A 14,770-nucleotide genomic window follows, 5' to 3' on the forward strand; every position below is an offset into this window, starting at 1 on the left:
CAATAGAATTAGCTGTAAAACAATTGGAGCAAATGAGGGTAAGAATGAGAAAAGTTAATCATATCCTATTATAATTTACCAAGATATAAATAAAGTAATAATTAACACATACCTTATTGTGGATTTAAAAAAAAGGCGAGGACAAGGCTGTTTACATGGGTACCAGAATGATGAAGGGAGGGTACAATATTTTCGTGAGTATGTGATCTACATGCTCCTAACAGATATAGATATACTGAAGGTTGTGAAAATGCTTCCTGCTATTAGCCAAAAACTGCAGGGTGTGGAACTGCTTTCTCTGGCCTAAACCTCATCTGGCTTAAGGGATATGATACTGCAAAGGACATATTGCACTTCAGAATATTCCTGAAAGTCAAACTACTATTTTGTCTAACAACAAAATTTCAGTATGTAATATTAATGCAGTATTTCAGTTAATTTTTGATAAAATATTTTTGTGTACATTTGGAAAAAAACACGAATCAACATGACATAATCCTTTAATCCTTTAAAAATGATCTGTTTGCAAAAATATTCTTTCAAGATGCCAATTATGTTTATATCGTGGTAGAAAAGTGCTATGCACATATGTACAGCAAAATTTTATAAATAAATGTTGTTAACAGTTGCAGGCAACCCTCCACCCCGTATATAAACCCGGACTACCAGAAAGCATGTCTGAACTACTAGGCATGCTAAGGTGGTAGCTCAGCAGACTACCATATGCATTTACAATTTGTCTGCCCCTCTATATCTTGTTGAGACGTTTCAGGTATGTCAATATTCATTAATTTAGAGATGCATAATGGAAGCCATGCTGATTGTCTGATACTCTGGCATAGCAACTGAAATGCAGCAGATTTCCCTGAAGAGAAAAGTTCATTGTAATTTATGTTTTACTTTGTTATGCAGACATATGCCATAGCTGATCTTTTGTCATATTTACATATATGTTTGACATATATATAAGAATTTTAGCCTCTGTTAGGAATATAAGACACTACATGAGCCCTTCTGAAATGTAAGCATTCAGAGATAAACAGCTATACAACATTAAAGCTGGAGACCATTATGTACTTATGTAACATATAATTATGAAATTTCTGGTTACAGAGGGCAAGAGTGATAAGACGGACTGTATGTGCAATTGTATTGTTTATTACACAAGTGTAAATAATATTTGTAGATATAAAGATAGGCAGTTACCACACTTTGATGCTGTTACTTGTCACAATAGTTTAAAATCTGTGTACAGTGATCCCTCCTCGATCGTGGGGGTTGCGTTCCATAACCCCCCCCGTGAAAGGTGAAAATCCGTGAAGTAAAAACCATATGTTTATATGGTTATTTTTATATATTTTAAGCTCTTATAAACTCTCCCACACTCTTATAAACATTTCCCGCACAGTTATACAGCATAAACCACCTTATTATGTTCACTTACAACTTGTTTCGGTCCCTGGTTAAAGGATACTGCAGCCGTAGATCTTATATTCTTTTCATCCTTCTTAATATAACGAACCGTGGACTCATTGATGCTGTAATGGCGTCCTACAGCGGCGTAGCTGTTCCCTTCCTTCAACATATCCAAAACCTTTACTGTTTTGGCAATCGTTTGCATCTTCCATTGGTGCTTGGGCACAGCCCCGGAAGCAGTAGCAGGAGCAGATCGTTTTGGAGACATAATGAGGGGCTTGACTATGCACAAAGATAAACACAAAAGATCACAAAAGTTAACTCTTTACACAACGAAACATGTTGATGCTGAATGAGCAAGACGAGATGCTTGCTAATGCAAAGCGGAATCAAAAGCTGCTCTCCATCGCTGAGCCAATCAGCACCCAGGAACTTAACCTTCTGGAAACAGCTAGAGAGACAAACCTTGAACCTCATACAGGAAACTTAATTGGTCCTGTTTTACCAGAGTCTTCTTTTTTGTTAATGGCAATCTTCTGCATTCATAGCTGTTTGGTTTATTCATACTTGGAGCTCAGTACCATTTTTTCTATAATGTGTTTTTCTGCAACCACCTATCTTGAGTTATACTGTAAATGGATGCTTTTGTTTTAGGATTAGGCCGTGGCACTAAACAACCAATAGTATTTGCCCCAGCAAAAATACAGATAGATACTGTATCATTTGAAGCAGTACCAGCAGGCAATTCATGTTCATTCATTGCTGTGTTGTAATTAATTACAGAAAATAATTTTGTAGCATCTCATGGTATTCATTTTTACTGTGAGAGCTTTGCCTGCTTTTATGTATACCCAGGCTTGTACTATTTTAATATTGGGAGCAGTGTTTCAAAAAAAGCAGGAAGAAAATAAATGGTGATTTAAATGTTGCACAGATTATACAGTGTTTTTCTATTACAGTGTTATTATAGTTACTTTACAGTGTTTTTCTTTATTTTCTTTATTAAACACAGCTGTGCCTTATGGAGGAAAGCGAAAGTCATGGTGCTGGGCTTCTTATCTTGAGCAAGAAAAAGCAATTGCAGTACCTAGCAAACTTTTCAAAGAGGTATGTATTCTTTTATTACAAAAAGACATTGTTGCTAAATAAAATCCAGGGACAAGCTATTGGATATACTGTGCTGTTCACTTATGACAGTATAGTAATTGATTTTGTGGTTGTCTGTATTCATGTTAACCTGGCTCTGAAACTAGCAAAAATTTACAATAAACTATAAATGGTAAAAACTTGTACTTCACATATGTATTTAGTACATAAGAAGTAATCTTCGGCGACTTGCAAAATCCACACTATACAGTATCCCTTTGAACTTCAATTTGTTTTATCACTATTCAAAGATTATGCAAAATGTAATATTTTATTTATGAGTTTCAATTTTAATTTCAGTAAGATATGAATTACCACATGGTTTCTCTGTATTATGTACTATACATGTGACAATATTGATCCTATAAACCTATAAAAGATTAAGCTGTATATGAACTAGTGCAGCTATCCTCCTGAAGCAGCAGGTGAGTCCCACTAAGCCAAGTGACCAAAGTAAGATAATATTTGTTGTTTTTTTAGTCATTAATGTGTCTTCCTTGCTGTGCATGTGATTCTTTGAAGAAGAATGCACTTTGCAAAGTGTCGAGAAAGTGCCATTCCTCTGTTCTGAAAACACTGTATCAGAATCAGATCAGAATCAGAATACAGTAATCCCTCCTCCATCGCGGGGGTTGCGTTCCAGAGCCACCCACGAAATAAGAAAATCCGCGAAGTAGAAACCATATGTTTATATTTTTATTTTTATATTGTCATGCTTGGGTCACAGATTTGCGCAGAAACACAGGAGGTTGTAGAGAGACAGGAACGTTATTCAAACACTGCAAACAAACATTTGTCTCTTTTTCAAAAGTTTAAACTGTGCTCCATGACAAGACAGAGATGACAGTTCCGTCTCACAATTAAAAGAATGCAAACATATCTTCCTCTTCAAAGGAGTGCGCATCAGGAGCAGAGCATGTCAGAGAGATAGAGAAAAGCAAACAAATCAATAGGGCTGTTTGGCTTTTAAGTATGCGAAGCACCGCGGCACAAAGCTGTTGAAGGCGGCAGCTCACACCCCCTCCGTCAGGAGCAGAGAAAGAGAGAGAGATAGAGAGAGACAGAGTTTGTTTTTCAATCAAAAATCAATACGTGCCCTTCGAGCTTTTAAGTATGTGAAGCACCGTGCAGCATGTTGCTTCAGGAAGCAGCTGCACAGAAGGTAGCAACGTGAAGATAATCTTTCAGAATTTTTAGACGAGCGTCCGTATCGTCTAGGTGTGCGAACAGCCCCCCTGCTCAATCCTCCTACGTCAGGATCAGAGAAAGTCAGCGCAAGAGAGAGAGAAAAGTAAGTTGGGTAGCTTCTCAGCCATCTGCCAATAGCGTCCCTTGTATGAAATCAACTGGGCAAACCAACTGAGGAAGCATGTACCAGAAATTAAAAGACCCATTGTCCGCAGAAATCCGCGAACCAGCAAAAAATCCATCCATCCATCCATTTTCCAACCCGCTGAATCTGAACACAGGGTCACGGGGTCTGCTGGAGCCAATCCCAGCCAACACAGGGCACAAGGCCGGAACCAATCCCGGGCAGGGTGCCAACCCACCGCAGGACACACACAAACACACCCACACATCAAGCACACACTAGGGCCAATTTAGAATCGCCAATCCACCTAACCTGCATGTCTTTGGACTGTGGGAGAAAACCAGAGCGCCCGGAGGAAACCCACGCAGACACGGGGAGAACATGCAAACTCCACGCAGGGAGGACCCGGGAAGCAAACCCAGGTCCCTAGGTCTCCCAACTGCGAGGCAGCAGCGCTACCCACTGCGCCACCGTGCCGCCCCCAGCAAAAAATCTGTGATATATATTTAAATATGCTTACATATAAAATCCGCGATGGAGTGAAGCCGCAAAAGGCGAAGCGCGATATAGCGAGGGATTACTGTATCTTTATTGTCATTGTAACAAATACAAAGAAATTAGGTGCAGTCCCTGTGGTGTCAAAATATAAATAAATATATTTACAAAAGGATAAGAAGAAATAAAATAGAACACAAACATTTAACATAAGAGATTAATTGCACATGAACACTATTGCACAAGATGTCATCTATTGCACTGCTGCATTGGAGGTGATTAGGTGGCATTCAGTGCCCTAATAGCAACAGGGTAGAAACTGTTATTCAGTCTATTAGTCTTTGTTTTGATGCTTCTATATCTTTTGCCTCATGGCAACAGTTGGAACATGGAGTCTTTAAAGATGTTTTCCACTTTCCTGAGGCAGCGAGTGCTGTGCAATTCATCCAGAGAGGGTAAAGAAGAGCCGATCATCTGCTGGGCAGTCTTTACGATCCGCTGAAGTGTTTTCCTCTGCGCTGTTGTGTATCTGGAAAACCACACGCAGAGGCAGTAGCACAGGATATACATCACTAGCAATGGCTCACATGCTTTAAAGGCTGCCTGCATCTGTTGAGCCATTTTTTGGTGTAAATTCCAAACATCAACTGTGCTCTGTTTCAACTAATCTATCCAACTAATCGATGTGGTACAAAGGAGACATAATTCCAACATGAAATGAAGATTGAAGGTCTAAAAACCACCACCTACTAGAAATATATTAAACTTGTGACTCAAATGTGAAAACTCAAATGCACAAAACATGTAACTTGTTGATGGTATTTGAACCTAACTCGTGCTATCACAGATGAGGAGACACACAGACAGGGAGAGGCTTCAGTGAGTAGTAAAGGCAGCACAGAAGATCATCGGCTGCCCTCTCCCCTCCTTGATGGACATTTACATCTCCCGCTGCCTCAGCAGAGCAAAAAACATCATTAAGGACAGCTCCCACCCTGGCTCTGATCTGTTTGACCTGCTGCCCTCAGGGAGGTGCTACAGGTGCATCACAACAAGGACAAACAGACTCAAGAACAGTTTTTTCCCAAAGCCATAACCATTCTAAACTCACACATGCACTGACTACACAGTCTAACCCCCCAACCCCTGGACTTCCTTCTATCCATCAACTGTGCAATACCCAATATCTAAATGGTACTGATAATAACTGTGTAATATCTGTATACTGTGCAATATCATTACTCTCAGGGTCCAACATCCTCTACTCACTGCACATGATCATCATTATTGTGCAATATTTAAATTATGTGCAATAACTCAATAATGCAATAGTTATTTATTCTTTCCAGTATTTAAGTAATGTGCAATAACTTGATTTAGTTATTATTCTTTCCATTTGTATATAGCGTCGCAGAACTTTTTTTTTTTTTTTTGCAACTTTTTGCACCATTTGATTATTTGTTTACTTACTTGTTGTGTTCTACATATATGTCTGCACTGAAGGAGCTGCTTTTAATCTCGTTGTACATATGTATAGTGACAATAAAAGGCATTCTATTCTATCCTATTCACCTTGGAAACCTACTGTGAGTAAAACATTTTCAGTAACCACGTTAAGAGTTAAAGGTGAATTCAAGGACCAATGGCGTTAAGAAGTTACTTGTTAACAACAGCAACATTTATTTTTATAGCGCATTTTCATACCGGCACGGTGGAGCAGTGGTAGTGCTGCTGCCTCGCAGTAAAGAGACCTGGGTTCACTTCCCGGGTGCTCCCTGTGTGGAGTTTGCATGTTCTCCCCATGTCTGCGTGGGTTTCCTCCGGGTGCTCCGGTTTCCTCCCTCAGTCCAAAGACATGCAGGTTAGGTGCATTGGCGATCCTAAATTGTCGTTTGTGTGTCCTGTGGTTGGTTGGCGCCCTGCTCGGGATGTGTTCCTGCCTTGCGCTCTGTGCTGGCTGGGATTGGCTCCAGCAGACCCCCGTGACCCTGTGTTAGGATATAGCGGGTTGACTGACATAGGATATAGCGGGTTGGCTGACATTTTCATACATTTATAAGATGTCAAAGAGAAAGTTACAAGAAGAGAAAGAGAAAGTTACAAGAAAAAGAAAAAACAAATACGATTATGAAAGAATATTAATACGTAAAAAAAAAACTACTTATATAAAATATCATAACGTAAGTCAGCTGGTGGGCAGGATAGAAAAAACAAACAAAAAAAATAAAACAGTTAAGCTGGAGAAAAAAAACTAAATCTGCAGGGGTTCCAAGGCCAAAAGACTTCCCAGCCCCCGCTGGGCATTCTGTCTAACATAAATGGTTTTAAGACAATCTTCATTTTGAGAGGATTCAATGAAGTCAGTCTCATCAACAGCTGGGGCAACTGTCTTCATTCAAACGTCACAGGTGGCTGTACAGAGCCTTGATCGAGTACTGGTCACACAAAATTCCACCACAGAAGAACCGGAAAAGAAAGTAGATAAAAGTAGAGATTAGTAAAATTGGCAAATCATTGTATGATAATTCTTTGCCTGTGTAGTCTATAAAGCTTAAAACTAACATATAGCTATGAAAAAGCCAAATTAAAATAATTGATTTTTATCAATTTTTTAAAAATTTTCCACAGTATTAGAGTGACATACAGTATATCTGGTTGGTAAAATATTCCATATTTTAGGTGAATAACAGCAAAAGGCCACCTCACCACTTCTTTTCAGCTTGGCTCTTGGAATTATAAGCAGGCCGCTATTAGAAGATCTAAGGTTGCAATTTGGATTGTAGGTTGATAGGCACTCCAAAATATAGGAATGAACAAGGTTATTTAAGGCTTCATATACCATTAGAAGTACCTTAAAATCAGTTCTAAACAAGGTTATTATAGTTTTGCCTTTTTATATTAGTTTCTATTTCTGTAACTTTTATGACCTTATTTGGAAATTCAGTTTAGTTTTAGTTTTCCTTCATAGTGTATTTTTAGTTTTAGTTTAGTTTTTATTTCACAAAGAGATTTCTATTTTATTTGTATATCTATTAGTTTCAGTTTTAGTTTTAGTAATTATGACATGAAGCTCCTTGGGAGTTTAGTTGTGTGTCACAATCAGACAGAACTGTACACTTAACAGATTTGGATACGAGTTTAATGTTAGTGGAAGCTTACTACACTACATGGTTTACTATGTGGTTTTGTTTTTGTCTGATAAAAACATGCATAATCAAAACTAGATACTGAATATGAACAATTATACACAATTTTATAATTTTTAAAATATTTTCTCATGAAAATCACAGGGGCCTAGGAAGAATAGGGCTCATAGGCTTGAATCAGTGTGCAGACCCCACCTAGCTGTATTGAGGGAAACAAAGAAAAACAAGCATGTAGTGTCAAGGTTAGGGACAGTGAGACTTGAATAGCCCAACATAAAGGACAGTAAACCCATAATGAGCAGAGCAAGAGCAGGTAATAGGAGTACGGACAGGCATAAAAGGACAGAGACAGGATCTGAGATTAAGAACAACATATCCATCCATCCATTATCCAACCTGCTATATCATAACTACAGGGTCACGGGGGCCTGCTGGAGCCAATCTCAGCCAACAACAACAACAACAACATTTATTTATATAGCACATTTTCATACAAAAAGTAGCTCAAAGTGCTTTACATAATGAAGAGAAGAAAAATAAAAGACAAAATAAGAAATTAAAATAAGACAACATTAATTAACATAGAAAGGAGTAAGGTCCGATGGCCAGGGTGGACAGAAAAAACAAAAAAAAACTCCAGAAGGCTGGAGAAAAAAAATAATAAAAAAAAAGCCAACACAGGGTGCAAGGCAGGAAACAAACCCTGGGCAGGGCACCAGCCCAACACAGGGCGTGCACACACACACACACATCAAGCACGCACTAGGGACAATTTAGAATCGCCAATGCACCCAGCCTGCATGTCTTTGGACTGTGGGAGGAAACTGGAGTACCCGGAGGAAACCCACGCAGACACGGGGAGAACATGCAAACTCCATGCAGGGAGGACCCGAGAAGCAAACCTGGGTCTCCTAACTGCGAGGCAGCAGCGCTACCCACTGCGCCACCATGCTGCCAAGAACAATTTATACATTATCTAAACCTGTTTATCCAGAGCAGGATCGCAGGAAACCTGGTGCCTACTGCAGCAGGTTTGGATGTAAGGCAGGAAAACTCCCTGGTATGCAATATGTATGATAGGACATAAGAATAAAATGAATATGATATTTCAACTATCTATTTTGAGAGAGAGAGAAAAACATTGAAAAAAGGGAGACAAATATTTTAAAATATAATTCTGCTAATGGATTACTTTCACAATATCAGGTATTTTGAGTTGTGAATATGAACTAAAAAAGATAAATTAATAAATATAGAATAAATATGAAAACCCATTAGTATGTTTAGTTTTTCATCACTTGGCAGACTCTCTTCGCCTACCTACCTTTGTTTGTATCGCTTCATTGTAAAACAATGTTTTTAAAGCAAAAGTGATTGGTCAGCAACGATATGCTGATCTTGTATGATGACTTAGTCAGTCTTTCGATCAGTGCCGTTTTATTTTCAAAAACTGGGAGTGGTCTCCCCTAAACTTTCTTGCATACTCAGATATGGGGATGGATATTTGAGGAGTAAACCGCAAGACAATGATTATATTTTTATATAATGTACATTAAGGAACCATCAACAACAAATCAAATCAAATGAATAATATATTAAACAATTATTATAAAAGTAAAGTTGAATAAATCAGACTCTGCAGCTGCATGAATAAAAAAAATAAATCGAGTATGTGTTCAAGTAAAGTACCACTTGCGGGTGATGGATTTGGCCCAAAAGTTAATACAGTAATCCCTCGCTATATCGCGCTTCGTCTTTCGCGGCTTCACTCTATCACGGATTTTATATGTAAGCATATCTAAATATATAACGCGGATTTTTCGCTGCTTCGCGGGTTTCTGCGGACAATGGGTCTTTTTACTTCTGGTACTTGCTTCCTCAGTTGGTTTGCCCTGTTGATTTCATACAAGAGATGCTATTGGCGGATGGCTGAGAAACTACCCAATCAGAGCACGCAGTTAAGTTCCTGTGTGCTGCTGATTGGCTCAGCGACGGAGTGCTGCATTAACCAGGAAGTCTAATCTCACTCATTCAGCATTAACGTGCCCCTGCTACTGCTTCAGGAGCCGTGTCCAAGTGCCAACAGAAGATGCAAATGATTGCAGAAAAGGTAAAAGTTTTGGATATGACGAAGGAAGGAAACAGCTACACCGCTGCAGGACACCATTACAGCATCAATGAGTCCACGATTCTTTTTATTTAAAAAGATCTACGGCCGCAGTGTCCTTTAACCAGGGCGCAAAACGAGTTGCAAGTGGACGTGATAAGGCAGTAGTCTGGATGGAATCTGCTTTAGGGATTTGGATTGAAGAATGCTGGAAGAAGAACGGCGGTGCTAAACAGTCGCCTGAAGAGGCTCCTTTAGAAGAGCTGTAACGCTATCCTTTGTTGTGCAGTAAAATTAAACTCATTGTTATCGGACAAGTCGTCGTGTCATTGTTGGTGAGTAACCATAATTAATTATCTACGTACAGTACTTATTACATTTACATAGTTTAGTGTCACTGTACACACATTTTACTGTGTACAATTTTTCTTGCATTGTACATATTTATTGCTGGTGGCCTGTCTGTCGTAATGGCTGTAACATATGTGATATCGGAGACGCTCAATATCTTTAAAATAATATTTAGGTTTTACTGTATGTAAACTGTGTTTACATACATAATTTCAACGAATCTTACCTAATATCTAAGAGAATACAAAGGGTTTATGCTGTATAATTGTGCGTGAAATGTTTATAATAGTGTGGGAGAATTTATAAGGGCTTAAAATATATAAAAATAACCATATACAGTGATCCCTCGCTATATCGCGCTTCGCCTTTCGCGGCTTCACTCCATCGCGGATTTTATATGTAAGCATATTTAAATATATATCGCGGATTTTTCGCTGCTTCGCGGGTTTCTGCGGACAATAGGTCTTTTAATTTCTGGTACATGCTTCCTCAGTTGGTTTGCCCAGTTGATTTCATACAAGGGACGCTATTGGCAGATGGCTGAGAAGCTATCCAGCTTACTTTCTCTCTCTCTCTCTCTCTCTCTCTCTCTCTCTCTCTCTCTCTCTTGCGCTGACGTAGGGGGGTGTGAGCAGGGGGGCTGTGTGCATCTGCTTCCTGAAGGACATGCTGCACGGAGCTTCGCATACTTAAAAGCTCAAAGGGCACGTATTGATTTTTTTTATCTGTCTCTCTCTCTCTCTCTTCCTCTCTCTTCCTGCTCCTAACAGAGGGGGTGTGAGCTGCCTACCGGCGGTGCTTCGCATACTTAAAAGCCAAAAAGCCCTATTGATTTTTTTTTTTGACTGCTTGCTTTGCACTCCTTTGAAAAGGAAGATATGTTTGCATTCTTTTAATTGTGAGACAGAACTGTCATCTCTGTCTTGTCATGGAGCACAGTTTAAACTTTTGAAAAAGAGACAAATGTTTGTTTGCAGTGTTTGAATAACGTTCCTGTCTCTCTACAACCTCCTGTGTTTCTGCGCAAATCTGTGACCCAAGCATGACATTCTAAAAATAACCATATAAACATATGGTTTCTACTTCGCGGATTTTCCTATTTCACGGGTGGCTCTGGAACGCAACCCCCGCGATGGAGGAGGGATTACTGTAAACATATGGTTTCTACTTCGCGGATTTTCTTATTTCGCGGGTGGCTCTGGAACGCAACCCCCGCGATGGAGGAGGGATTACTGTACAGATCTACAATTGTGGTATAACAACCACATGCCAAATTTCATCCATCTATCTAGTTGCGTTTTTGAGTTATTGTGTTTACACACATGTTCACACACACAATTCCAAAAAACTGTATTTTTGGACTCTGGGAGGTCTATAACATCAAGATTCATCAAAATATCAAGGTCAGACTCCTGTGCGAAGTGGCAGGTGAATTGATGTCAACAAAAAGCAGTCACCATAGAAACAAACTGAAACATTACTCACTTGTGATTTTTCTGTCCATATGGTGAAGGTTTTGTTGACCAGCACATTCTGATTTCAGCCGTTTGAATTACATCTTGATATACAACAAGCGCAAAGAAAGCAGCACGTAAATCACTTTCTCTTTCAGCTTGCTCTGTCACCACAAATGCTGTATGAGCACTTGCCCTCCATCAACAGCCGCCTTTCACTGCATGAAAATGTGTAGGCGGCTCGTGGTGGATGACTTTCTGTTTTACAGTTAAAACGTATAAGGGTTAAAGACTAATGGCAAGAATATTCATTCAAAAACGAAAACTAAAAATATTTTAGTAAATTATTATTTTATTTCAGTTAGTATTTCCAGCTACTTTAATAGTTTAGTTTAGTTTTAGTTTTTCATTTCTGTTTTGTTAATTATTTTATTTCAGTTTACGAAAATGTTTTTTAATAATAGTTTCAGTTTTGATTTTAGTTTTCGTTAACTATAATAACCTTGGTTCTAAATGACATGAGTAACCAGTGTAACGATGCTAAAACTGGTGAAATGTTCTCAGATTTATTTTTCTTGTTAAGATTCTTGCTACTGCATTCTGGACTAATTGCAAACAATTTATGTCTTTCGTAGGTAGACCTGTTAGGAGTGCATTACAGTAATCTAGCTGACTAAAAACAAAAGCGTAAATGAATTTTTCAGCGTCTTGTCATGTTATAAGAGGTCTAACTATTGCAGTATTCCTTAAGTGAAAAAATGCAGACCTAGTAATTTGGTTAATATGCAATTTAAAATTTAGGTCAGAGTCCATAATTACCTCTAAATTCTTTGCCTCCACCTTGACTTTTAAACCTAAGGGATCAAGTTTATTTATAATACCCTCATTAAGATGAAGTTTAAAGAGTCTGTACTATGTGATATTTTTCCTTATGATGGAAGATTATTCAAAGATCAAATATTTGCATGCAGTTTATGATTTTAATGTAATATCTAACACAAAAATCTTTCACTCCCTCTGTCAGATGGTGTTGTGGGTATGCCCTTCTACCTTTCATGGAAAACCTGTAATGACTATTGAATCAGTGCTAATGAAAATGGACAAATATGATAGGAAAGTGGATAGAAAGTTAAAACTGTGACACAATATTCCCTGGAAAAGTCCCTTGAGTAGAAGGCTACTACTGAGCAGAATATGACTACTGGATATGATCAGTCCAAAACTAAAAAAATGAAGCTAATGAACTTTCTAGTTTATTAGAAAGTGAAAATTACCAGTTTTAACAGGAAATTATAAAGTAGTATAGACAGAGGGTCGGCTGACCATATAGTTTGAAATTCAATATGCCTACACCTATTGTTCATTAGAAATCTTTATAAAGGAGTACAGTATTTCTTTATCTTCAGATCTGTAAATGAACATAATGATAAAAGTTGGTGGAAGACTAGAACCAAAACATTTCAATTACAATATGGTACCAAGCACTGATGTGCCTGTCCCCTTAGCTGAAGTTGGCACAGTTTACTTGTTTACACCTCCATATTACATATTTCTTTATTATTGACAAAATGCTTGCATTTATTGTACAGTACAAACTATTAACAGTTGAATAACATAATAAAGATAAATATCCTAAGAAAACCATATAATCACCAAATAATCTTTAAAATGAAAAAATTCTAAAAAAAGATTTTTTTTCTTAATGTGTATTACAATGCACAGTAACTGTCTGTCAAAAAACGTACTCAAAATAAAATCAGACAGCTGTACCTGGAAACCTGGATATTTAATTTAACTTGTACCATGTGCTAATTATGCAGTTTATGGCAGTACAATGCATTTTAATTTATTTATTGGTCTTACTACTACCACTAACTACATGTCACTGAGATGACTTTATGTAACTGCCCAAATTGAATATTATCATGAATTTGTTAATTGATTTATCAAAAATAATTGTATGTTTTCTCTGACTTATATTTATATGTAGGTTATCCCGGTAAGAGAAAAATCATTAATAGCAGAACTATATAGTAACTAATATGGTATTAAATAGATAAGAGGTGCAAATACATGTGTGTTAAAACAATATATGATATTAATGGGATTAAGGTTAACAGGAAGAAGTACACAAAGAAGCTGCTGAGTGAGAAAAATGAATGGATGATGTTGTTCATTGTGAGAAAACAGATAAACTAAGCTGTAGATTTTCAAAAGATGAAGTCATAAATGTACTGAAAAAGATGACGATAGGTGTTGCAGCAGTCCACACTCAAGCAGTGTTGGAAATGCTGAAGACAACAAAGGGTATTGAAATTGAATGATTGACAGGCCTGTGCAACATAATTGTGTGTAAAGGAAGGATTCCTGAAGACTGAAAGATTACAGTGTTCTCATTTCAGTATATAAAGGAAAGAGGTAATTCATTTGAGTTTGGGTCATATTGAGCAATAGGGTTTTTGGAGCAGATAATGTAGATGGTTGAGAGAGTGCTAGAGAAACGAACCAAAGGTCAAGTGAAAGTTACTAAAATACAGTAAAGTACAGTTTCACGCATGGGAAGGGAACAACAGATATGATCTTTGTTGTCAGGCAAGTGCAGGAGAAGCATCAAACAAAGGGAAAGAAACTGAAATATGCATTTGCAGGGTGCAGATGACATTTGACAGGGCATAACAAGAGGAGATAAGGTGGCATTGATAAAGTTTGGTGTAGAATGGTGATTTCAATGTATGAGGAAGCACAAATGATGGCCAGGACAGCAAACATTGGTAAGGAGAGTTTAAGATAAAGGTGTGCTGGAGTGCAGATCTGCTCCAAGTCCATTGTTTTTCATATTAGTGATAGATGTGGTGACCAGAGAAATGCATGGAGGACTGGCCAAAGTTCTTATATGCCAATGATCTCATATTGTTGGCAAAAAGTGAATTATAATGGAAGGAGACAGTACTAAAATGGAAAGCTAGTTTGGAAGCAAAAGACCTCAAGGTAAATGCATAAAACGTCAAGCCAGTGTTTACAGGCAAAGTGCAGGGGGCATGGAAGAGATATAAGAAACTCAATCTAATGCCTAGGTTGTCAGAAATTGGTATAGTAAAGGTACAGTGGTGTAAAAGTGTAATTTGCATGCAATTTGTGTGACAATTCTTTGTAGAAAGGTATGTGAGGGGTTCAGAAAGCCAGTGTAGTTAGTGGAAATTTCAGCAATGGAGTTCTTTTAAAGAAAGTAGTAAGGTTCTGCTGCTAGTTGAGTACACACATAGGTTCTGGCACAGCAATAATAGCAGAAGTGAGAGGTGCATGAAAGAATTTCCAGTGGACGTCTCCCATTTTCTTTTCTGTT

The 14,770-nt window shown here is 38.0% G+C and overlaps 1 protein-coding gene across 1 annotated transcript in view; it reads left to right on the top strand.

Moving 5' to 3' along the window:
• Positions 1-14,770, top strand: part of l3mbtl3 (L3MBTL histone methyl-lysine binding protein 3) — a 155,271-nt gene that overhangs the window by 49,154 nt on the left and 91,347 nt on the right. The window contains exon 7 of the mRNA XM_051924217.1: positions 2,429-2,523. Coding sequence (XP_051780177.1) covers positions 2,429-2,523 — 95 coding nt within the window. The remainder of the gene's footprint in view (positions 1-2,428; positions 2,524-14,770) is intronic.

Source organism: Erpetoichthys calabaricus, chromosome 3 (genome assembly GCF_900747795.2).
Source record: "Erpetoichthys calabaricus chromosome 3, fErpCal1.3, whole genome shotgun sequence".
Classification (NCBI taxonomy): Eukaryota; Metazoa; Chordata; class Cladistia; order Polypteriformes; family Polypteridae; genus Erpetoichthys; species Erpetoichthys calabaricus.